General features: G+C 38.1%; 1 protein-coding gene and 1 long non-coding RNA gene across 5 annotated transcripts in view; both read right to left on the minus strand.

The window, feature by feature from the left end:
- Positions 1–3129, minus strand: part of LOC309714923 — a 170569-nt gene extending 167440 nt beyond the window's left edge. Inside the window, exon 1 of the long non-coding RNA XR_014279094.1 lies at positions 3116–3129. This is a non-coding gene — a long non-coding RNA (uncharacterized lncRNA). The remainder of the gene's footprint in view (positions 1–3115) is intronic.
- A 3639-nt stretch (positions 3130–6768) lies between these two features.
- The window catches only part of cdh19 (cadherin 19, type 2), an 87113-nt gene continuing 68455 nt past the window's right edge, over positions 6769–25426 (minus strand). For all 4 annotated transcript variants that reach the window (XM_082547648.1, XM_082547649.1, XM_082547650.1 and 1 more), the window contains 8 exons: positions 23952–24119; positions 22698–22885; positions 20377–20630; positions 19003–19139; positions 17275–17396; positions 15180–15297; positions 13400–13651; positions 6769–10956 (listed from right to left, as the gene is read on the minus strand). In XM_082547648.1, the coding sequence (XP_082403774.1) occupies positions 10442–10956; positions 13400–13651; positions 15180–15297; positions 17275–17396; positions 19003–19139; positions 20377–20630; positions 22698–22885; positions 23952–24119 (1754 nt within the window). In that variant the 3' untranslated portion in view covers positions 6769–10441. The remainder of the gene's footprint in view (positions 10957–13399; positions 13652–15179; positions 15298–17274; positions 17397–19002; positions 19140–20376; positions 20631–22697; positions 22886–23951; positions 24120–25426) is intronic.

A 25426-nucleotide genomic window follows, 5' to 3' on the forward strand; every position in this document is an offset into this window, starting at 1 on the left:
CGGCCAATTAAAATTTCAGATGAAAAAATAAATATTTTAAAAGTGAATCATTGAAATGACCTTCTGAAAGTAAAAGTGTTTATTTGCATTGCATTCGCTAATTTAAAGTTAATATTTAAATGTTTTAGTATTTGGGCTCTCAAGGTGCTCAGTGACCTGCAGTTTTAAAATTCTGAGTTCAGTAACATCTACTGGAAACTCTGAGGTGCTTCTTTAGAAATCTCTGTTTGGGCAAATGGCATTCTCTGTTCATTGTATGAACTTGTGGAATTCTTTGCCTTCGGAAATCAAGCTGGAGCCGGATTGAGATTGTTTTAAATTTAAACTGAAACAGCTTTTAAAGATTAACCAGTCATGGAGCCATGAATAATTTGCCGTTTTGTTATAATCTTATATCATACTGTAGTCTGTACCCTGTGGTATGTGTTATTCATTTTCTTGTGTTTTAAAGGCCCAACTAGAGACGGGGATTGCAAACTAGCTTAGGCTATAAATGCTGTTGTGTGTTGCCTGGCTCCTTCTTTTAATGTAAGTAACCAGTGGCATGTGGTGACTTTTATAGAAAGGCGAGCAGAGAGCCCCAGTCCACCCTTTATTCCACTGTACAACACGACAGACGGGACCAGATTAAATCATACAGTTTTCTGTTGCCCGTCTTTTACCCTATTCAGTTTCCTGCTGCACTTTACCTTTCTGCCAACTCTCTGCTCTCATGTGTAGGTTTAAGTATTGTAAATTATTATTACTTGTATAGTTGAACAAATATCTACTATATTACCAAAAAGTATTTAATATTAGCTGACAATGAGCAGTGGTGGAGGAATTTTAGAACTTTTACTTTAGAAAAAGAAGGAATAAAACACTAGGAGAACACGTCATTATACATTAAATTGTATTACAGGGAAATTGTATATAAACTATTAAAAGCACCAATAATTATTCTGCAGAAAAAATGTTTCTTGTCATTTATCTATATACCAATATTTATGAAGATGGCTGAGCTCATTTTCAAATCTCATCTACAATATTGTATCATATTTTCTTTTCTTTTTTTTTTTGCCTGTCCAGTTTGGTTCTTTTGCCATCAGAATTGTTGTCTAAAGGCAACAAAAGATGCCCAACGGATTTACTTTACCAAATGGACCATCCCAGCCTTGCCGTATTGGTCTATTTGATTCACCTTTGCTTTTATTGTTTATTTTATTTTCATTTGCTGAACACGGGACAGACTTGACTGGGAAAAAGAAAAAGAGCAGGGAAGCGGGACGGTGATATAGGGCAAAAACCAACAAAACAAACAGACATAAAATACATATATCAATCACCTGGATCACCTGTTGAGAAAGAAAAAAGAGAAAACAAGCAAAGAAAAAGAGAGCAATATAATAAACAACATCATCGCGATGATCTATATGAATATAACGGTAAATACTAAATATTAAATATTATTGTGCAGCACGTGAGAGCAAAAGCGCACAGTGTGCTTTGAGGTAGCAGCCAAAAGGGTGTAGTTTGTTTGTGTGAGCACCCGTGTGTACACCTGTGAGCGTGCTTGTATTTAAAAGGTTCCTTCATGTAATGATCTGCTAGAGGGTGTGGGGAGCCACAGCCCCGTCCTCCTGGGCATAAGGCAGGTATGGAGGAGATTAAGGCTCCAGACATCCAGAGGCCCCAAGAGCAAAGGAGACCAAGGAAGACCAACGGAGGGGCAACCGTGCCACTATCCTGGAAAGAGCTGAGGAGAGCCCCAGATGAGGGGTCGCCCAGCAACCGCGGAGCAGAAGCCGGTGGGGGGTGTTGCAGTGACGTGCCCGTGAGCTCCGCCGGCAGCCAGCTGTGCCAGAGTGACCGAGCCCCAGGCCAAGAGGCCGAGGGGCTCAGGCTCCAGGCCCCGACAAGCAGCCACCAGGAGTGAGCTGGTGGCTGTATCATATTTTCTAAAAGTTTATGTTTGTAGTGGCTGTCCTCTGGGAAAAAAAAACTGTTAATGACCTCAGAAAAAAAGCTTGCATCTCTGTTAAAATGTATTAATATATATATAAAAAAGCAGAGCTGTAATAAAAGGCTTGACCAAAACAGAGCTTGTATAAAAAGTCAGTGTTTAGAAAGACCAGAAAGACCACCTTTATTCTTCAACACGGCCAGAACTCTTTTAGGCATGATTTCTTGCCATTTCTATAAGGAGTCTTCAGGAATAGTTCTCCTTGAAGGATATTTATAGCTTTTCTCTGGATCTTGGCTGCCTTTATTCGTCAAGATGATCCCACACTGTTTCAATAATGATGAGGTCCAGGCTATAGGGAGGCCAATCCATGACTGATAGGGTTCCACTGTGTGTTTTTCCAAGGTATGCTATGTGTTTGGTGTCATTGTAATGCTGAAACATCAAAGCCGTTGCCAATCAGATGCTTTCCAGATGGTTTTGCATGATTTTCTGTCCGGTTCTTGTTTGGCAAACCCCAGCCTGTTTGCACTGGTTCCCTTCCTTAAGAATACCTTCTTGACATCCACCCATACACTGAGATGATTTCTGGTGAGGCTCCAGGAAACAGTAGTGGCTCAACTGATGAGCCAGGTGCATCTCTTGAAGGGACATCCAAAGCACTGCTTTGAATGGTTGGCTACCTTTTGTTCTGCTTTCTGTCAAGATGATGTTGAGGTCCAGGCTCTAGGGAGACCAGCCAAGGATAGTGTTCCATTGTATGCTTTCTATCCAGGTATGCTTCTGTTTTTGGGATCATGTGGACTGATCCAATGTGACAACTGCAAAAAATGGAACAGTGGAAAAAAGCCATGCTGAAAAATAACTTTTTGCAGATGGGACTGGACTGAAAATGACTTAAAAAAAAACAAAAAAAACAGGAGACTTCCAAAGAAAAACTGGGAAACATCTTCAGAACACCTGGAAAACTATTACGCAAGTTCAAAATTACAAGCAAGTTCAAATATTAAGAAATGAAGTGTGGTTCAAGACTTTTGCACAGTATTGTACATCATCTTACCTTCTTTTGTACAACTAAACGCTTGCTGTTGTGAGAAGTGTCAATAATGTTGTGTCAATAATAATCAACATATGTAGGTTTTGTTCGGTAGAGTCAATGAAAAATACAATTACGTTTAAACAGCTTTAATATAGTCCAGATCCCTCACGGTGTGATATCAGACTGTCAAATGTCTGGTAAAGGGTGCAAATATTACACCACAAATCCTCCACCAATTAGTCTCTGATGAGCAACAAAACAAGTTTCCAAAGTTTTGCATGGCATTACTTATTAATTTTACTTTCAAAGGACAATTCCCAAGACTCATCACAATGAGTGTGGAAGCTCATTAATGGACTGGAATAGAAAAGTCTCATATGAACATACTTGCCAGAAACATAGTCTGTAAATCCTAATATATTAAAGTTTGCATAATCTTTTAACACATTTACTGTCAGATTTGATTTCAGCATACATGCTGGGGTGTTAATAGCTTGGCTCCATGTAAGAGTTGGAAGTTATTTCAGCCTGTGTCACTCTCCTTAGTGTTTTGAGTGTGATTTGATATTGATTATGGCCGTGTTCATTCATACTGTATACATGCTTTACAGTAGTTTTACGGTGTCCTGTTCCTACTCTGTTGCTTTCAGTGGTTTATCACTGAAATAAATGTGGAATTATATATTCATGAATTCATTCATTTTCATGCAGATTGAAGTCTAATTTCACATTTTAAACATCTCATAGCATTAGCTACGAGATAAACAATACATTTAAGTACTGTTTAGTTTCCAAAGGAATTGTATTAAAAAAAAAAAACAAATAGGAAAAAAAGCGGGGGGAAAATGACACACACACAAAAAGCAGACTACTAAAAATAGTCCAAATACTGAAAGTCTGAAACAGATGAATTTGTATTTGTAATACAAAGATTAGCAGAAAAGATGGAAACAGAGTGTAAATAATTTAGTATTTCATCTATGGTTCATGTAAATGGGAGAAATCATAGTAAGGGAGGGATAAGGCTGGAAATCAATAGGGCCGTGATCTTTCAGCCCTCAGGCGACTCCACTTTACAGTCATGATTCTCCAGTGAATATCACTGCATGGCCTCAGAAATGCACATTATCTAATTGCAGGCAAATAAAGTTTGTCACTGAATCTGTAAAATCCAACTAAAACATGCAAGTAGAAACCAGGCAAAGAGAAACGTGTGTAAGTGTAAATATATATATGTAAATAATCAAGATCCAGAAATACTGTCACTTCTGCTGGGCCAGAAATTATATGAGATGCACTTGAGAGAAAAAGGAAATCATCTTGTGCTCAGATCAATCAGGAACCCCAGAGTCCAGGCTACAGAGAGGAGAGATCATCCAGCTTATCAGCACACAGTTCAAAAGTCAGCAGCTGTGACTTGTAGAGTGAACATGGCATTGGTAACATTTATGAAGGACCCTATTAATGATAAATGGAATATACAGGTTATGGAGCAACATATGGTGGCATCCAGTCAATGTGTTTCTCAGGGAAGGCTTTGTTTATTTCAGCGAGACAATGTCAAACTAAACCGTACAGAGTGGTTCCTGTAAGTTTTTGTTCATTTGTTGGGCTTTTTTTTTTTTACACACCATCCCAGTGTTAATAAAAACAGTGTTATATTACTGATAATCCACTCCAAAGCTCCTAAATGAATGAGTGTAATTCTGGCATCCAAAAAAACTTTTAATGCCAGTATATGTTGGACTCCTTATGTGTTTCCTTTGGCTCAGGAATGAATATTTTTGTTATGAAGTTTGACAATTATTTTTAAAATTCTGTAATATTTTAGTTCAAAGTGAAGTTGTTGCTATTTTTGCCATGGTGGCACTATTGCTCTCAGTGTGGCAATATGAGTCTGTTAGTTTGTTCAGCTAAGACTTGAGTAGCCTTCCTTCACTGAATATTACACAAACTAAAATAGTATTGTGATACTCAAAATCTCATCTAGATTTTCAGCTTCATACTTTATAATTATGTTCTTATTGCCAAATTACACATGAATGATTTGAGCTCTCTTCAGCCAAAGCCTAGGACATACAGGTGCCATGCTTTTTTGTTTTAATGTCTCTCAAAATCCTTTCAGATAACTTTTCAATCAACTTGTTGTCTGCCAATTTAGAGTCCTCAAAGACCCACCAGTGGGCATCGTGGCACTGTATGATGGGCCTGGCACTGGTTTCAAAAGATGAGCTGAATCTATGACCTGTGCAGGAGAGCAGAGGACAGAGACAGTTGACGGAGTGAAATCCTTCACGTTGCTGTAATGGGTATAATTACACAAAGAAAAGGGCTGTTAGGTTAAATTACCCGTGATATTCACCATGGATAATGGCAGAAATTCAGAAGGTTAAATGACACCAGGAGCTGAATGACTTTTGACATTAAGGTACTATTGAAAAGGAAATTATAAAAGAGCCTTTATGGGCAAATCCAATACCCTACACGTTGGACGGTAGCAATTGGTTTGAAAAGACTTTAAAAAGGCTTTTTTTTGTGAACACCTGTGTCTTTAGAAGCCATTGTGAGATAATGATTTAGTCTAAAAAGCATTGGCTGGATAGATTGTTTCCAACAGTGGAAGCTATTTGAAGCTCTCTTTGAGTTGCAGTGATGTCTGGAAATTGTCCTGCTGAGTACCGCACCTACTCACACAAGTAACCACTGCAGGAAAGGAAACACTGAATAGACTCAAGCAATTAGCTGTTTCGCTCTTATTGTCTCTTACCTCCAGTTTTCCAGCTACCATCCAAATAGGATTGTATGTGAAATTTTCTTCACTTGGAACTATATTCTCTTTGGCCCAAAACGTGTCCATTGCAGACAGCAAACTGCCCAATTAGTGGATGAGAAGGTAAAGGGGGCTGGGATGGACTGCTAGACAACTACCTCAAGTCACCCCACGGCAGCCACCCACACAACTAAACAAGAGCGTGTATTGTTTATCAAATGACTACAGAGGAAAAAGTGGAGCCAGACACTGTAGATGTCATGCATTTTTTCCACGTTGCCCAAGCTGTTGTGTGTCTTCAAACTTTCACTTTGTTTATATCGTACAAACTTTGCTAGACATCTGACTGCCAGTCACCTATATGCTGATGGGCTGAACACGGATGTTAAACACTTGAACACATGTTAAACACCTGATATTTATTGGATACTCTTAGCATACTGTGAACTATAATTTATGTGAGAATGAGGGGCAGAAAAAAAAGGAAACAGAAAAATATGCTGGCATACACACATCTATATGAATTACACATTTGCTTACATGTTAGATAAGCTGCTTCTGACATTCTCTTTGGTCAGGAATGACTTTATATTAGGAATGCAACATCTATTACACCTATTAATGCAATGCCCCATTCTTGAAGACGAGTCTCGACACATTGACATCAGCTCCAGTCCACCCCTTGTGAAATCTTCCCAAGCTCTTGAATCAACAAATTCTCTTAAGGCTGTGGACAGTGCTGGTGAGTAATGGAATATATTTACCGGCATTACGCATTTAAAATGCAAAATATGAGTTGTTGTGGTAGCTACCTGTCACTTCAGTATCTTCGATGTACTATTGCTGTGTGCTTTATTACTATTACTGAAGGCTACTCGCCACCAAGCTAACATCTTATCTTTTGTTAACATCTGATGTTAACATAAGTCTTTGCTCCCCTACAATAAATATATTGTCCATTCAGAGAGATTTGGGCAAGAAGGTGGTAGGGAAGCAGACTCAGCAGACATTTTGGGATTCCAGAGGTGAGCAATTTATTTACAGTGGACTCTATACGTGAAACTTAACAAAACTTCCGCCAAAGTAACTTAAATAAAAAAAACTCAAAAGTACATAGATTTGATAACACAGCTCACCTCTCCTTTCTCATCTGAGTCTGGCAGAGACTCACTATATATAGGGCCATCAGTTTCCCTTCAATTAGCCCAGCCAGTACCACTCACTTGAGCTGAGTGATCTAAAACTCTACATAGTTGACTAAAAATATCCTCTCACTTCTGATTAGCACATTTACACAACTAAACGGCTCTATTTACGAATAAAACAAACAAAAGGGAGCATTTCTATGGTTAAAGAAATCCCTCCTCTCGGTTCAACCTGCTGATGTGACATCAGTGTGACATCAGCAGGTTGCACTTTAAAATGAGGAAATGCTAGGCGGGCCTTTCCTCACACCTGACCTATATGAAGACTGAAAAGAAAGAACAAAGTATGAACAAATTATTTAATCTGTAACATAATAAAATATAAAGAAACATGTAAATGAGTATTTGCCTTAATTTGCAGAATATTTGTTTTGCCGGAAACAGAATGCTTACACAAACAAACCCGGGATAGTTATTGCAGCAATGTTACTTTGAAAAATAGCAAATCATAGCAAAGAAATACCGAGACAGAATAATGTGCATGATGTGCAAAAAAAAAAAGGGTCAACACATCTGGGACAAGTGGAGAGCATTACAACTGCTCATCCACTTTGTCACAAACATCCAATTGGTAGAGAAAAACAAGCAAGAATTTACAGGATGTGATTGCTGCATTCATGTAGTTTTAAAAAACTTTACAATATATTAAGTAATCCAAAGTATTCAGATCACATTGAGTACATTTAACGGAAGAGATTAGAAACTACATTTTGGGGCATGTATTCTGTAATCTGTAGTGGAATACGTTTTAAAAGTAACCTTCCCAACACTGCCTGTGGTCTTTCTCTTTTGCTTGTGCACCATTTCCTGCCACACTTTTTCTTTCTAGTAAACTTTCCATCATATTCCTTTTCGACTCAGCACCATGAAAACAGACAGCTTTTTCAGCAGAGACGTTCTGCAGACTACCCTCCTCGTTGAAGGTGTCCATGATCGTGTCCTGGACAGCTGTCAAGTCTGGAGTCTCGCCCATGTTTGAATAGTAATTTACTGAAATGGAATTTCTAGTAATTTGTGATATTGCATTTCTCATGAGCCATAATCATGAAAGTTCAAACAAGCAAAAAAAATTTTATATTTCACTTCATATGTAATGAATATAAAATGTATGAAAGTTTTCTTTGTTGAATTAAATTCTGAATAGAAATAAACCATAAAAGAACAACTTGATAACAGCAGAATAAAATAAATAACATTCAATATTAAAAAATACTTCAGGTAACATGGCCCTGCACAACAAGCATATAATTTTTTCACAAATGAGATGATTTTGTAATATTCAACCCAACCAACAAAACTGTCTTAGTTACCTTTTTTTGTTTGTTTAATGAGTAGTAAGTGCGCACATGTCACAGGACTGCTTATAGGAATGAATCTATGCCATGTAAGTCACATAGCATCAGAGATGGGCAGTAACACGTTACTTGTAACGCGTTACTGTAATCTGATTACTTTTTTCAAGTAACGAGTAAAGTAAGGGATTACTATTGCAAAAACGGTAATTCGATTACCGTTACTTTCCCTTTACTGCGTTACTAAAACCGTGATTTTTTGCGAGAATGTCTCACGACAGTGACGTAAGCGAGTGCGCTGTTAGTGACAACAGCTGTGTGCAGATCAACAATGGATCACATATCGATTGTGGGAGAGAGTATGAGCGTGCAGCGTTTAAAGCGTGGAAGTACTGACCTTACTTTGAGTTTGATTCCATAAAAAGTGACAAAAACATTAGCGTCCATTGTGCGTGGGAAGAAAACTTCTTTTTACAGCGAAAAAAAACCCTAAACTTCCGAGCAAGCACCGAGTGCGCAACAATATAATGGGAAACTCACAGAGAAACTCGAGGATTCTTCAACTGACCGCGGCACACCTGCACCAGGGTAAACCTCCGCCTACCGCAGTCCTGCTTTACAGGTGAAAATAGAGCAACAGGACCGCTGAGTCTTTGACTTTATTTATTTTCTGCTGTGTTTTACTTGCATCTATTTGAAAGAGTGAGTGTAAACACAAAAAATATTTTATTTTATGTGCTGGAATGTGTAGAAAATAGGTTTAAATGTTAAACAAATTTATTCAAGTCAGAGAATGTTGCATATAATTTAATGTTTGCTTGACGCATAAAGTTAAAAGATTAAAACTGATAAAACAAGTTAAAAAAAGAGACTTTTCCATTTGATTACATTTTGTATGATGGATTATGTAGAAAAAGTAGAATTGGGCTGAAAGATCTATCGCTTTATCACCTCTTCAGGTTGTAAATCGTGTTTTTAAAAAGTAACTAAGTAACTAAGTAATTAATTACTTTTGAAAATAAGTAATCAGTAAAGTAACGGGATTACTTTTTTGGGGAAGTAATCAGTAATTAGTTACTGATTGCTTTTTTCAAGTAACTTGACCAACACTGCATAGCATTTTCTTCAGCTTAAAGAGCACTTTAGCCTATTTAAACTCATTATTTTGGTTTTCCAGCGTACGAACACTGTTATAAACAGCCTATTTTCCTGCTGCAACAGAGAGCAGTTTCCAGCAAAAAAAGGTAATAAAGCCACTGAGCCCTCCCTACTTAATGCAACAACAGATAAACAGCTCACAGCTGAACACAGTCACCAAGTTAAGAAGCCAAAGAGCCATGTTATATTATTTTTGTCCATTCTTGGTGGAGGACAAAACACGCCTATAAGTAAATATTGACTGACTACAACTTGGATGCCCTGATACTGCCTGATCAGAAGGTGACTGCTTCCAAAAAATATAACTATAACAGCTTCACGGGATAAACAAAAATATGACGTGCTCTGTTCCCCCCACATCGCCAATAAAAACAAAAATGTAAGCTTTAAGAAGAAATAGTTCATCACTGGTTTTGAGGAGAAAGAAGATGCAAGCTCCAGTCTTGGTCACTGCATCCTGACCGCTGATCAGCTGAATAAGACAACAAGATTGATGATATTGTGCAACATGGCAGGTCAGTCTTTCATGCCCTGGTCATTTAAATCACTGACACATTTAACATAGCCAACGTCTAGTGATTAATTATGCTCTCAAACTCCATTATAATAGAAAAAAAATCATATCATGAAGTTTAAGTTATTCATGTTATTGAGCAGTGATAAACAAAATAAACAAAATGTATCAAACCGCCAGTATCTGTTTTTATATAAGGCTTGATCTTATCACTAAAGGAATGCGGGAGACTGACACTTTGATAAATACAGTTTCTCAGTCGGAAAATTTACTTCACAAAATGTCAAACTTTTTGTTCGAGTCAACTCTTAACACATCCATCATAGAGCAGGAGGCGGGGCACTCCCTGGACAGGTCGGCGTTCTATTGCTGAAGAGAGACAGATCACATTCACTCTCACATTCACACATAAGGCCAATTTAGACTCACCAGTAATCTAACATGGATTTGGACTGCATGTTCTTCGTGAGTGCTTCTTGGACATCCACTCAGGAACAGGAGCGCTTGTTTAATAAATCAGATTAAAAGAGTGTGTCTTCCTCTCTTGCACCGTACCATGGTGTGAGTCTTGCTAAAGAGGGTCTGGGATTACAAACAGACTGGTCGGACTCCAAAGTAGAAGAGTCCAGTGAGCTCAGAGATCCTGTGGGAGACCCCGACCCTTCATATGCATAAGTTTGAAGGTAGTCGAAAGGAGGAGCATAAGGATCTTGATCAGCTTCTGCCAGCCTGTCCAGAATAAACTGCCTGAAGACCTCGTCCTCCGGGCCAATGAGGTGCGACTCTCGGAGGGACATTCGTATGCTGGCCCTGACGTCTTCCCTTCGCATCCTCCTCTCCCTTCTCCTGGGGCGGGGACGCATTGGGACAGTAGGTTGGCAGAAGTCCAGCTCCACTCCTCCAACTCCTGATTCTCCATAATAAAACACCTTCTGCGACACAGTCTCAGGCAGCTCCAGCTCCTTCACCTCCACCTCACGTCCCTCCTGCTGTTTTCTCCTGTGTCTCCTCACCATCACCATTACGACTGACAGCACTGCAGACACAACACAGCAGGAGATCATTACAGTTAAACACCAGGGCATGAGCTTTGTTGTGAAAAAAAAAAAAAATCTACAGTGCCCGATGGAGCATGCGTGCTGCGCACAAGCACACCGAAAAGTAATAGCTGCCAGATTTGTTTTTGTAGATGCAAGAAATCGAAATGATGGCAAATTAGGCAATACATTCTTTTTAGTTTTTTTTTTGTTTGTTTGGTTGTTTATTTTACTTCAGCTCACATACAAAGAAAGTGTTCCTTTATTTGCTCCATGTGGCACAGAATACTAAAACTCTTGTTATTTTGTTTCTGCCGGGTTTTCATCAGCTATTGTTCTCATCCAACAGAATGTTAGCATAGCAGGTTTTGTCATTAATCTTTCATGTGATGGGCACAGGGAGGACACAAAGCAGCCGAGGTCATAATAAAGCTCTTCACTATGCAAACCCATCAGTGTCCCAGGATGGCATTGCTACTGATGTATTGCAACCAATACGCACATTACCTGACATCATTGCTCTGCAAGCTTTCAGCATTTTAAAAGTGTGTGTTAAAGGCACGCTGGTGAGTCTTAAAAGGCAGATTCAAATGAAAGTGCAAATTTGTTAATGAAAAATCTTGCTATTTAACACACATTCGCATACTTGCCAAAGTGGTGTGAGCTGGAACTGCTTTAGCTCAACAGACCTGCTGGAAAACAGTGACTTATTTTAACGACAGTTTCAGTGAAGCTGACGTTATAAAACTCCAACATCTCGGGAGTTTGATTTACTGGTTTCCTTTTCCATAAGTAATATTGAATGAAAGAGCAATTACCAGTGAAATCCTCTCTGAATGTACTTTACAAATTTTACTAATTAACTCTTCCAGTGTATTTTTTTATTAAAGCAGTTTTTTTTTTTTATTGAATATTCTTGTTTGATTCGACATCTTTTATTCCAGTCAGACTTTGTCGTGACGTCGTATCAAAACTGACGTCTTGCTTAAAAGTGGAAATTATAATTGGAAATACTTTAAAATGCTTCTACACTTTCTCCAAAACCCAGACAAAAAGGAGCTACAGTTAGGCAACAGTGTTGTAAAAAGTACCTTACTTTTTTCCTTTTTTCTTTGCATATTTGAAATACTTATGTCTCCATTAATTAAACAAATTTTAACATTAGACAAAAATAACCCACATAAATACAAAATTGTTAATGAACATGAGACATTTTTTTTATTAGTAGTATCCAAACCTACTTGACCCTGTGTCAAAAAAGATTCGTGATAACTGGGAATGAGTCTTTCACATTGCTGCACAGGAATTTTGGTCCACATTGGTACATTTTAGGAAATTAACACCATGTTTAATGCCATGCGAAAAAAATCTCAAATCAGTTTTAATTCTGGTCTTTAACTAGACCACTCCAAAACCTTCATTTTGTGTTTTTGTGTTTTTTAAGCCACTCAGAGATAGATGTGGAGGTATGTATTGGATCATTGTCCTGCTGCATAACCCGAGGGTGCTGGAGCTTCAGGGCAGAAACTGATGGCATTATCCTGGAAGATTTTCTGGTACAGAGCAGAATTCATTGTTCCACCAATTATAGCAAGTTGTCCAAGTCGTGGAAATGTCCCAAAATTTCAACTTTTGTCTCGTCAGTCCACAGAATATTTTTCCAAAAGTCTTGGGGATCATCAAGATGGTTTTTTTTGGCAAATATAAGAGGAGACTTTGTGTTCTTTTTGGTAAGTATTGGCTTTTACCTTAGAACTCTCACATGATACCATTATTATTCAGCTTTTTTGTTGTTGTTGAATCATGAACACTTACCTAACTGAGACAAGTGAGGCCTTCAATTCTTTAGATGTTTTTCTGGATTCTTTTCTGACCTCCTGGATGTTCATGCACTCTTGGTGTAATTTTGGTAGGCCAGCCACTCGTGGGAAGGTTAAACGCTGTGCCAAGATTTCTCTATTATTTGGATAATGGCTCTCATTATAGTTAAGAGTTCCATAGTCTTTGAAATGTCATTGTAAACCTTTCCAGACTGGTAGATGTCAATGAATTTGTTTCTCAGTGGTTTAATTTGATCATGGCATGATGTGTTGCTTTTTTGCAACATTTAGGCTACTTTACTTTTTCAACAGGTTCTGTTTAAGGGATTTCTTGATTCAACAGATCTGACAGCAATCAGCTGTGGTTGCGGCTACTGACATTGTGCTCTGCTTTCCAAAAATATGGTTAATCCTAGTTACTTCATGATTTAACAAGGAGGCAATTACTTTTTCAGGTTTGGATAGGATTTTCTAAACAAATTAAATTATCACTTTAAAACTGGATTTGGAGTTTGCTCGGGTTATCTTTTTCTAGTACTACAAAATTTGTTTGATCATTTGAAATATCCACTATTCAAAACTTAAACAGGATATGCAATGTGACAACATTATGCTTGCTTACCTGTGAGTGTGACCAGGCAGAACAGAATCCCTAACAAGGTTTGTAGGCTCACCCCCATGGAGAGAGCAAGGGCTTCCACCCCTCCTGTGGGACAATGACCTGCAGGCTGACAGCTGCACACACTAATGGTCAGAGTGCTAGTACCGGAGAGGGCTGGAGAGCCACTGTCTGCCACCACCACAGGCAAAAGGTACTGGGTTCGATCCTTACGGGTGAAAGTACTCCGGCGTGCCACGATTCCAGCTGTGTTGTCTAAAAGGTATGCCAAATGTTAGAGATGCCCTTTTCAGCATTCTTTAAAAAAACATGAGAAATCCCAATGTGAATGCTGATGTGTCTAGACAATACAAGGAGAAAAACCTGTGAAGTGACAAACTTAATGCAATTTAAAATAAAAACCAGGCTCTCTAAAAAGCCCTGCGCCTTGTCAAATCAATTTCTGGTCAATGTATAAAAGTAAATTTGGAAAATGAATTTAACTTCTGAGTGTGCCTGTAAGACTTCATGAAGGCACTGAACAAAAAACTTCTTTGGAGTCAAATAAGCCTTGTGGCATATGGAAATGTGTTTTATTAAACTTGTTTCTTGATTCATTATTAATTTCCTGGTTGCTGACTGGACTGCTGTGCTTGAGTGGCTAACCACCCATACGCTGCACCTGCATATATTTCATTCTAACTTACTCAACACATTCAAACATGCTCTGTACTTTAACAATGATGTCTCTTCAATTTTCTGCCCATTTTCATTATAAACCCTAAAAAAGGGTTGAGTGCACTCTAAGCCAAACACCTCAATTTGCTCACTCAAAAGGCAGTCAGCCACACAAAAAGTAGAACCTACAGAAGGATTTTCCTCCCAGAATATTCCAGGATGCATTTATTTATTTTTTCTTTAATCAAAAAAATATCGCTGTTATTTTGTCCTTAGCCTAAAATCATTGCAGGTTATGACTTAGCTGTTGTTCATTGCTTTTCTGGCAGGAACCATATGGGATACCGTGGCTTCTTCTGGTTTTGAGTTCATTTTTGCTCCACAGCCTAAAGCATCTGATGGAAAATGTCAGTGATTTGCAGGATGACATTTTTTGGAGCAAGAAGTATAATTATACAGATTTAGTTTATGCTGAGGGTCTCACTGCAATAGCCCTGAGTCAGTCAGCAGCTGGTTCGTTGCACTTGGAGGGAAAACAAGTCACACTGTGACCGATTACATTGTTAGACTGACATCACATTAATCTCTGTATTATTATTTTTCTAGTTTCTAGACTTTCTTTTAATCATTCACTGCACATGTTTTGAGGTGAATTTGGGGAAAATATGCCTGTTTTCTGAAAAAGAGCTAAGTGGGACTATAAGCAACACTCTCACTCACATATATGTCTATACAGAAAATATAAAGCTTTAGCCTCCACAGAGAAGCTTAGAAAATTGTGAGAAACAGGTGCAGCAGTGACTCTGATTCTTTCTCAAGCTTCTAAAACTCACAATTAGTCGTCGTCTTTCCAAAATGAATAATGGCATTACCTCATAGTAACATTCTGGCATGGATTGAATGAATTCAATAATACAGAGTAATAACTGCGCTTTAGAAGCTAACTGGCCAACTTTGTGAGTATGAAACAACACAGACGCTCTAAATGATTCCCTTGTTGTGAGTCGTTATGCTACTCTAAGAGCCTGTTTGATGTAACTCAATAGTTACTGAATGAGCATGGTATCTAGTAATTCTAAAGCAGACACATTTGTATGCATTTGTATATTATTGATTTGACTATAACCTTGATTATCTCTGATTGTGAAGTTTGGATTAATGCGCTTCTCGGGGACCATAGAAAAGTAGAAATGATGTCCTTCGACAGGGTCGTCTGGATCAACAGCGCTGAGCAGCTGAATGAGCTGAGAGAACAAAAAACAGAAAAAACAGAAAAAACAAAGCTGCAAGAAGTGATGAAAGTAAGTAAGGAGGAATTGTATCCATCTTTTCATATATACATACAGATGTAGAGTGCTTAACAAATTTATCAGACCACCTATCATGGAAAAAAGAAAACATGGGCATTTTATAAATCTGTCAAAAATTTCATTGTTATTAATACGTGAAAAAAAAAGTTACCAAAAAAACCTGACTTCATATATTTATACCCAAATTTGAGCTACTGCACTGAAATTAATGAAGCATAACATTCAACCATTGTAACAAATTTCTGCTCAGGAATGCAATTAAATAACTGTAATTTGGCAACTTTATCAAAAATATTGTGGTTTGCTATTTTTATCTGCTTTATTTTGGAAAACAGTAAATGTGAAAATACGGGCATAACAAAAATAATGAATTTTTTAATATTTATTAAATAATTAGCATTAAAATTATCAATTTGATTAAAGAGCTTGCCCGTACTGGTGGAAACAAAAAAAATCATTTTGGTAATTGCCAGTCCTGGTAATTTTCGGCAGCTGTGGCATAAATGAACCTCATTAGATAATCTGTATCATCGTGCCATTTTAGGAAAGCCTGTTTTATTGTTGCTGAATGGAAACATCCTCTTTATACGGTGGCCCTGAGAGGCCAAACGGACTGCAACTTAAGAAAACACCAGCAATAAGAAAAACGCTGCAAAAGCACACAAAGCACAACAGAATTAGGAAACACGACAACAGAAATAGGAAAAAATAGATTTCCAAAAGCACAAGCAAGTGTTTCTGGGGAGACAATAACCCAACGGACCAGTTGCAGGAACCAAAATATGCTAAGAATTGCGCTGGGAGACACTTAACAGAAGTGGAGGATCTATCGCTTTTGTGAGGAAAGAAAAGATGAGAGGTAAGTGTGTTAGCCTAACTATTAGCCTAAAAATCCATCATCAGTATTATATGAATCATGATAAAACTGGTGTTTTCTTAAGTTGCAGTCCATTTGGCCTCTCAGGGCCACCGTATCTTTATTGTGATTTGGAATGTATAGCTTCAGAACTACATTACAGCATTATAGGAAAAAGATGTAGGAATGCAATTAATATAACAATTCTTTACCCAAGTTGAATTAATTCTAGTTCTCAACTTACATGGTGTGGTGACCTAATAAATTTGTTGAGCACACACACACACACACACACACACACACACACACACACACACACACACACACACACACATATATATAAGTTGAGAATCACAGTTCTGTTCTTTGTATTTTGCTTCCAAGGAGCCAGACTTATTTGTCAATTATTGAAGTTGGCTTTAGCAATAGTTCACAAGGCCTTCTTTCAGTAATTGTCTTTGGACACTGGCTGCTTTTTCACTCATTTACAATTCAATTTTAATTTATACAGCGCCAAATCACAACAACAGTTGCATCAAGGTACTTTATATTTTAAGGTAGACCCTAATTTCAATCCAGTTTTAACAGTCTTAACATTTACCTATGAATCATTCAAACATCAAAAAACCACAATATTGAAGGGATGAACCAATGTAGCTCTCATTTCTTTAATGAATCTAGGAAAAATGCCAAAGATAACACAGGTTGACATACATAGTATGTTTTGCACCAAAAATGTTGAGTTATCTGGATAATCGGACGGCATAAAAGTGGCAAGTCAAGAAAAACTATCTACAGAAAACCTTTCCCAATACTACTTAAAAAAAATAACAAGAAAGCTTGCCTCAGAAAGTTCAGTCTGTGTTGTGTCAATACAGCTATTTCCCATTTTCAAGTCTGGCTCTTTGGAACCAAAATGTAAAGAAGATCAATAGATAGATAGAAATACTATAGGACACAATATGACAACTTTTACAGTTCACATTCATGTATATTCAGCTTTCCACTCTGCAGTGTAGTAAATCGTGAACATCAGTGCATCATAATATACATACTTCTCCTGCCTGCGTCCCCTCACAGATATATGGCTGGTAATCTCTTGCAAGCCTTGGCACATTGTCGTTTATGTCCAGTACTTTGATGAACACCACCACAGAGGAGGATAAATGGTTCTGCGCTGCAGTAGTGAAGATAGACATTTGCTGGAGTCCACTGGGTCCATGTATCATAAATGCTTTGTAAAAGCTCTGTCAAAATAACACTTAAGACTGAGAAATGTTTCTGTCTTCTAGCTTTAGGAATGTGGGGGAAAAAACGGGCACCAGCATCACACTGCTTTCACCAAAACAAAATAAACGATTCAACAGTAAACAGTTATACCTATTATGGAAATTTAAGGCTCCAGTCTACACTAGCTGTTCCCAACATTTTTTTCTGAGGTGCACCCACTGGTCTGTGAGATGGAAACTGAACGACTAGTAGGTAGAAACGAAAATATATCAAATTTGACTTTTTCCTGCAAGCTTTTTTTTTTTTTTACAACTTGTAATATCTCTACTCTTCAAAAGTTGTAGACTTTTGAGAGTGGAGATGTAATTGTTTTTCTTTCTTTTTTTCTTTTCTGCAAAAGAATGACAAAAATATGACATTATCTTTTACCACGAAGACAGCATGAAGATAGAATTTTAACACAAGACCAGCTGGATAAAATCAGTTACAAACAGGTTGCGGCGCCTAAAAATAATTTTGATTGCTTTGATTGCCAGCATATTGCCGTTGTTGTGCATAACTTGCATGTCATTTACTTTGCTGTAGTGAAGCTTGAAAAAGTGTGAAGCAAAATGAAAATGCAGAACATTTACTTTTAAAGTTAATGTTGTGGCATCACCACTGCAATCAACACATTTCAAAATGTACTTTTTCAGGCTAACAGTCTTCACTTCCAATTTGCATCACTCATTTCTTGGTTTCACGACCACTTGGTGAGTAGTTTAACTACAGGTCACCGTGGCAATCCGCTATCTACCAAAGCCCTCAAAAGGAGGTTTTCAGCACACCACTGTATACCTCTTTGCGACCAGTTTCACGACAGCAACCTGTTGTCAACCAGTTGCAGAATACATACTTTTCTTCAGGCAGTAGTGGTCAGCAGATGGTGACGGACTCGTCTCTAAGCCTGTATGAATAGGACTTTACCAAATGATTTTACAGCGACCTCCAGCAACCACTCACAACTGGTCAGGGAATACACATTTGTCCTTACCCAACTGGTTTGCTGCCAGATGACAGTCTCTAGGCCTGTGTGACTGAGGCTAAATGACACACTCCATGAAGAAGTGGAATAACACACTCCATGAATATATCTCTCAGTCCTGACACTCTGGTGTCTAAGGAGTGACGGAGAGTCGATGAGTGAGTGGGTGAAGGAGAAGCTAAGATACTGTTGGGTTGTGATTTAACAAGAAACCTCTGTCCATCACATGACCTGCTGGCGATTAGTACATGGTAGCAGAAAACGAATGACTGAGTAAATGAATAAGGACACATTTTTAAAGTCAATGGAATTAAAAGTCAAGCTATTTATTTGTTGCTTTTAATTCCATATTTTAAACAACAATCCACTGTCCAGTGTTTGAAAACCCTGTTTGTGAATCTCTGCTATAGTAGATTTCTCATCAGCAAATTGCTGGAACATATTTTGCACACGTTTGGGAATAATTGTGCCATAAGTCAACCATTAACATTACCATACGCTCTTATAAAAAACATGAAACTCTCCTTACTTGTTTCCTTAGCTTCAACTGTCACATTGTGCCAGGCTGCAGTCTCTCTGTCCAAAGACTTAGCGACAGTTATCGTTCCATTGTTTGGGTCTATTTTAAAAGCTTTTGTGGTATCGCTCCTTTTGTCAACAGAGTATCTGGAAGAAAAATCATGGAGACATACCATTTAGAAGGAAAGGTTGTTTTCTGGGCAAACAAAACATTGCGATACCACAGGGAGATTAATTAGGCAAACTGCTCAATTTTTTAATCAGTTGACAGATATCCAACAAAGCAAGTACACACACGAGCTAGTCTGACACAGCGACAACAACACTGTGAAAACAAAGCACCTCATGCAGATGGCATTGTATTTTCACAGTTATTTAAAATGAATATTATTTTTAATCTGACCAAAGACATTTTCTGTTTTGACATAAGTGTATAAATAGAAGGTAAAAGCAGGTAGACATGGAAATTTGTAACCATGGAAAAAGAGACAAGCTTTTATGGCAATTAAATAATAGCTGCCTTGCATGATATTATGTTTTGTGGCATGTTTGCTGGTAATGGGTGACAAGTTGATCTACAATTTTTTGTCAAAATAATCGTCAGGCAGCATGAATGTAACTATCACAAGCAAACCAGGCCATTTTTATTGTATACCACTTTCTCATCATCATTGGACTCTTAATAAAAAGTGATTAGAACAACCTGGTAAATTAGGATATCAGAGTAATGCAATCTTTCTGTGAGCTACTTTGCTGATAACAGCATGGGGAATTTGACCACAGCAACTTTAATCATATTTACTAGAACTGCGGAAACCACTAAAATGTCAGCCTGAATTTATTAATCAATGAGACACTGTCACCAAAGGGACAGTAATAGACGCTAGGCTGAAGATGATATGCAGCACCTGCCATTCTTAAGCTCTGCTGAGATGGACTACAGGCACCAGTAGTGCGGCTGTCTCCTTTGCAACGTGCCCCACTTGCAAATGACTGCAAATCTCAATTCCATATGCCACCTCGTATGGTGCTTTATTACATTCCCACGTCCTAGCAACGTTGCTTTGTGATAATACCACGGCAATAGATAGAAAAGCCTGTGAGGTTAAAAAAAAAAAAACTGTCATGATTTATTCAGCAGGGCTCATTTCCTACTAAAGTAATATGAGATAAATATGACCATGTACAGGGTATCCAGAGATCAAGGGTAAAAATGGATGCACCGAACCGGTAACACTATTTGAAATGAAATGATTTTTCACCCTGTGGAGGAAGCTGTCTAAAGATGCTCAGCCCATGCCAGCTTGGGTATCTACCTTATCATTATCGTACTGGTAGTCGGATGGCATATGCCATTCTTCCTGGTTTAGACAGTTCACATTACCTGATGGGATTGTTGACAGTGTCAGTGTCTCTAGCACTAACGCTGCCAACCACAGTTCCCACAGCTGCATTTTCAGGAAGTTTCCACTCGTAGACTGGCGAGAGGAAAACAGGTGGCTCATCCTCATCTTTCACAATGACTTTCACTGTCGTCCTATCAGTGAAGTCGTCCAAACTCAGAAAACGAGTGTCCACGTGGTCATTGACCGCCTCAGCGGTCATGTCGAAACGTCTCTTAACTTCAAAGTCCAAAGGCTGCGAAGGAAAGAAATACTCAACTTTTTATAGCTTGTATTAGAACAGAGGTTGTTACAAGAAGAATAAAAAAAACATAATTTATCACAATTAAATCAAACAGATACAACTTTTGAAAAACAAAGAAAGTTGTATGTAAAACAGATAATTTTTTCTGAGGAGAGCAGGACATGACTGCGACTGGATGTTGGACTTGTTTAGTTAGTGTCAATATGCTACCAGCTGTGAGTATGCACTTAAATAATGCTGCAGTTTTGATTAACATGCTGCTAGTAATAAGAAAACAGCATGCAAACCATTACCACTTTCCCAGGATGATTCAGAAACAGAGTCAATAATGTTTGTTATTTTATTTCATGATCACGGCATCTAAATTGAAATCTCCTGTTCTATAATTGAGAGAGGTATTGCATATAAGTGTGAAAAAGTAAAGTGAATAAGGTGAAATCATAAGTTCACCAACACCCAGACAGCAGTCTTCATTCTATATAAGTGTATTAACGGTATTCAGGAACTGATTTTTGTTATTAATTTGAACTAATTCGGTCAATAACTTTTCAATGTTCTCTGAATTAACCAATAGATTAATTGGCCTTGTGGTTGTGGTTTTGCAACAAGATGTGATTATTTCACTGAAAAATAAATAAATAAATAAACACACACACAGACAATATCACACAGGTTTGGACCACCCTTTGGCTTGGTTCTGTTGAAGCAGTTGCTGATCATTTGCACAGCATGCTTTGGCTGTCAATCACAGTCTGTCAATAGACACAGGAGTCTGACAGTTTGCAAAGGAGTGAAACATGACATTTAGCTTAACTATGAGCACTGACTGAAAACAGATTATAAGAAAAGTTAGGCTCGTGTGTGTTTAGTGCAAATGCTTGGTTATACTGACACATGCCATTCATATATATGTACGTGTGTGTTGTTTGCTGTCCCTTCACATTTTCCTGCAACTGACTATAGTGATCCTTTTTGTTTTCGTGAGATATGAATACTTTAATGCAATTTCTGGTTCTTAATATTAATATGTAACACCAATCAATTTTGATTGTTATTAGAGCCACCTTAAGAAACAAAAATAGTCAAAAGACGTTTTTTATTATTCATATTGAGAATGAAGTTGAAATTTTGAGGATAAAGTTGAAACACTCTTTTGAGAATAAAGCGGAAATGTCGAGAATAAGGTCAACTCCCTTCATCCATCTCAATATGCATTCTTGTGTGTACTTGGGTTCTTCTGGACTTGAGAAATGTCATCAGCTGCAGCCCGATTGTCTGATACAGCATCATCCCTTCTGTACTGCACAAAGGTGTAACCATCAAAATCCTTCCATCTCACCATTTTTACCTATTTCACAATGCACAAATGAAGCCAAGTCTTCCAGGCTTGTTTACTCATCTACTAAGTCATCTACACAAGGCCTTTTGTAGAAGGTCCAGCAGCTGTACACTAATGACATTAGTGCCATTAGCTTAAATTTAAAACTTTATTCTCAATATTTCAATGTTTTATGTTATTGTGTTTTAACACAAAGTACTTTCAAGTACTGCTGTACCCAAATGCCCAACCCAGAGAAGGACTTGTGGCTAGACAAACACACAGACACACACACAAATCTTGGGTTAGTTGTTTGGTTTAGCCTCTCCAAAACAACAGCCATTTCTTCTTTTTTTGTAGAAAGCATATCTGAATAGAAGCTCAGGGTTTCCTGTGCCATGCAAAGATCATTGAGTATAGCTGGTAGTTTTGAGATTGTTGTTCAACAAATGCAATCTACCCTTTACTCTCCACTTGAACTGTTTAACTGTATGTAACCAAAGCTTGCTTAAAAGTGACTGGTAAATTTAGATTATTTGCAGACTTCAAACAGAAACCAGAATGTTTCAAGTACCAACCTGCTCTGCCGATTTTACATTTTCATACGCAGCTATAGATTTATAGAATGCACACACACACACACACACACACACACACACACACACACACACACACACACACACGCACAGATATTCACAGAGAATCTAAATATTCGAGGTAGATATTGTAAAGGGATTCACCTTGGCCAGTAGAATCACTCCCTCTTGTGTTACTGGGTCTGTTTTAATGATAAAAGTGCTTTCTTCCAGTTCACCCTCCAGACTGTAGGTCATTTTGGCATTGATGCCAGTGTCTCCATCCTCTGCCATGATTCTGCCTACTGTGGTGCCGATGGCTGCGTTTTCGGGGACAGCAAAGGTGTAAAGGTCTGAAGAAACAAGAATATTTTCTATGAATCATTTTGATGCCATTGGGCTCAGAAGATGAACCTTGGAACAGGATATTAAAAGGAATACAAAATTTAGTTGATACCAAACTGGTACTTGTGCTGTCTGCAATGACACTTTGAAAAGTTGCTAAATTTGGAGCAAAAAACAACAAATGAAAAAGTTTCTCCACCCGAACACAGTATACAGAACTTGACAGTAACTTGTTAATAGCTAGTCAAGAGAGGCTGCTTGTCTATAAAGTGATAAGAAGGAAGAACATTGTGGTGGAGGGTCAATTTGTGTGAGTCAAAGATAAGTTGTGGCAACACATAATCCCAGCCTAACTGTAATAAGAAGATGAGAAAATGTGATTGTGTCTTTGAGCAACTCCATTTGGATGGCTGCCACAACTGGGTGGAACTCGACACTCGACAGGAAACCAGCTGCTTGTGAAGAAAAAAAAACTGTGCCGATAATAATTTGCAATTACGTGACAAAACACAGGACATGGTTCAAAGCAAAGTGTGGCCATACAATATTTAAAAGGCCTTTTGACTGAACATAAAATCCATGGGACACATTCAATGAATGTGAATGTGACATTAATAGTTAAAGGTATCATTCTTGCTGTCTCAGTCCTACAGAATTGATTTCTTCCCACAGCATTCATTTAGTGGGGTTTATCACTGGGAAAGCTAGGTTTGCTTCCAAAGGTCATGACAAATGTCCTCTCGTGTGTGAATGATTAAATTCATCCAGTGTATGGAACATGTACACAAGCGCAAAATGAGCAAAACATCCCAATCGCCTTTGCTGTCTCCTTCACTCTCTCTCATTCGTCTCTCAAGCCTGCCATCTTTTAATTTTGGCTCCTGGCTGAATAACAGACAGCTGAATGCAGCACAAACCACCCACCCGAGCCGGAGAAGTGTGATCAAATAAATAGCTCATAGGTATAATATTAAACATGTCCTCACAGACTGCAGTGCTTTGTACTCTTTCATTGATTCCCTCACTGTGTATGGCCCAATGTTTGCATCACTGTGAGTCATATCTGTGACTCACGCTGCTGGAATGTGGGTCCATTGTCATTGACATCAGTCAAGCTGACCGTAACTGTAGTGGAAGAGGAATAACCGCCGCTGAGACCCAGCATATCCTTCACCTGCACCACCACCTGGTACTGCTCTCTGGCTTCACGGTCCATATTTTGCCAAGATGTTACAATAATCCCTGCAGGTAGATAAGACAGGGAGAGAGGAGGAGGGGGCCAAGAGGAGTCTTTGGTTCATTAAGACAGCATTAAATATATCTGTGGGTGATTTTTTTTGCTTTGTTTTGTTTTTTTTACAATCAACTGTAAGTAAACAAACTTTGCCTGAAGTTGCACTTGAGCGCGCTGTGCAAAATGTGCAGTAAAACTGCATCACAATAAATGTCCAGTCTTCAAATTTAATCAGCACAAAAAGGAATATTAAGAGGGCTTTCAGATGACTTAATGCTTCCTCTGTCTGGGCAAACTGGAAGATGAGGGCAACAGTAAACAGTAAACAATTTAAATCAAACAAATTAGATTGACCCGACAAATTTATAGGCCATTTGTGGATTTGAATTTATCTCAATATCATGTTCACTGAATCTTGTGTTGAAATGACGTAAACATTTTCATATTCTCCATTTTTACTATGAAAAGATCAAACATGCTCTGTGAAGTTGGATGGAGTTAAACAAAAAAATATATATATATATACATATATATATATATATCAAGTCAAGTCAAGTATTTATTTATTGTCATTGTCAAAGAACAATGAAATTGCGTTTGGGGCTTCCGTACAACCCGTAAAGAAAAAAAAAAAAAAATACCCCTTAAAACCCAAGTGTAAATATTTAACCCAGTGTGACTTCAGTGCAATGAGACAATCCTTAGCAACAACATGAGAACAATATTCAATTGAACTAACAATTTGCTTTCTAAAAAGTCATATTTGGACTTTTGCATAGTGCAGTAATTTGCATTAAAATATTTTATTCCATGCCGGTGATGCCCTCCCCCAACTTATTACAGTTAAGGTCAATAACATGTGTGGGAAGTGCTGTAACTGACCTCGGATTTACACAAGAAAATAGCGAGGATGCATGTGGGCATTAGTAAAATCCATTGTCTGTCACAGGATGAACTTGTCTAGCTGGCCTCAAAAGTAGCTAAATCTGTCAATAGCTCTTTTAGGCTCCAGTCATTCTAGGGAAAAAGTGGTTGTATATGATGAAAATTAGTGCGACTGTGAATGTGACGTATGATCTTCTTGCCTTTTAAATGGTTGCTTCGAAGACAGAGACCAGCTCTAAGACCACTTAGAGTTAGCTGCCATCTTCAAACTGGTGTTAGCAAGTCAAGATGGTGATAAAACATGCCGAAATGGCACTGAGACAGAATCCGTCTGCTATCAGTTTTTGACTGAATCAAGTCTGTGAATCAAGTCTGAATCATGTAAGTGCCAACTTGATGCAAGTTGGCACTTACATGCAGTCTGTTTGAG

The sequence above is a fragment of the Aulonocara stuartgranti genome, assembly GCF_965226115.1.
Source record: "Aulonocara stuartgranti genome assembly, chromosome: 9".
NCBI lineage: Eukaryota > Metazoa > Chordata > Actinopteri > Cichliformes > Cichlidae > Aulonocara > Aulonocara stuartgranti.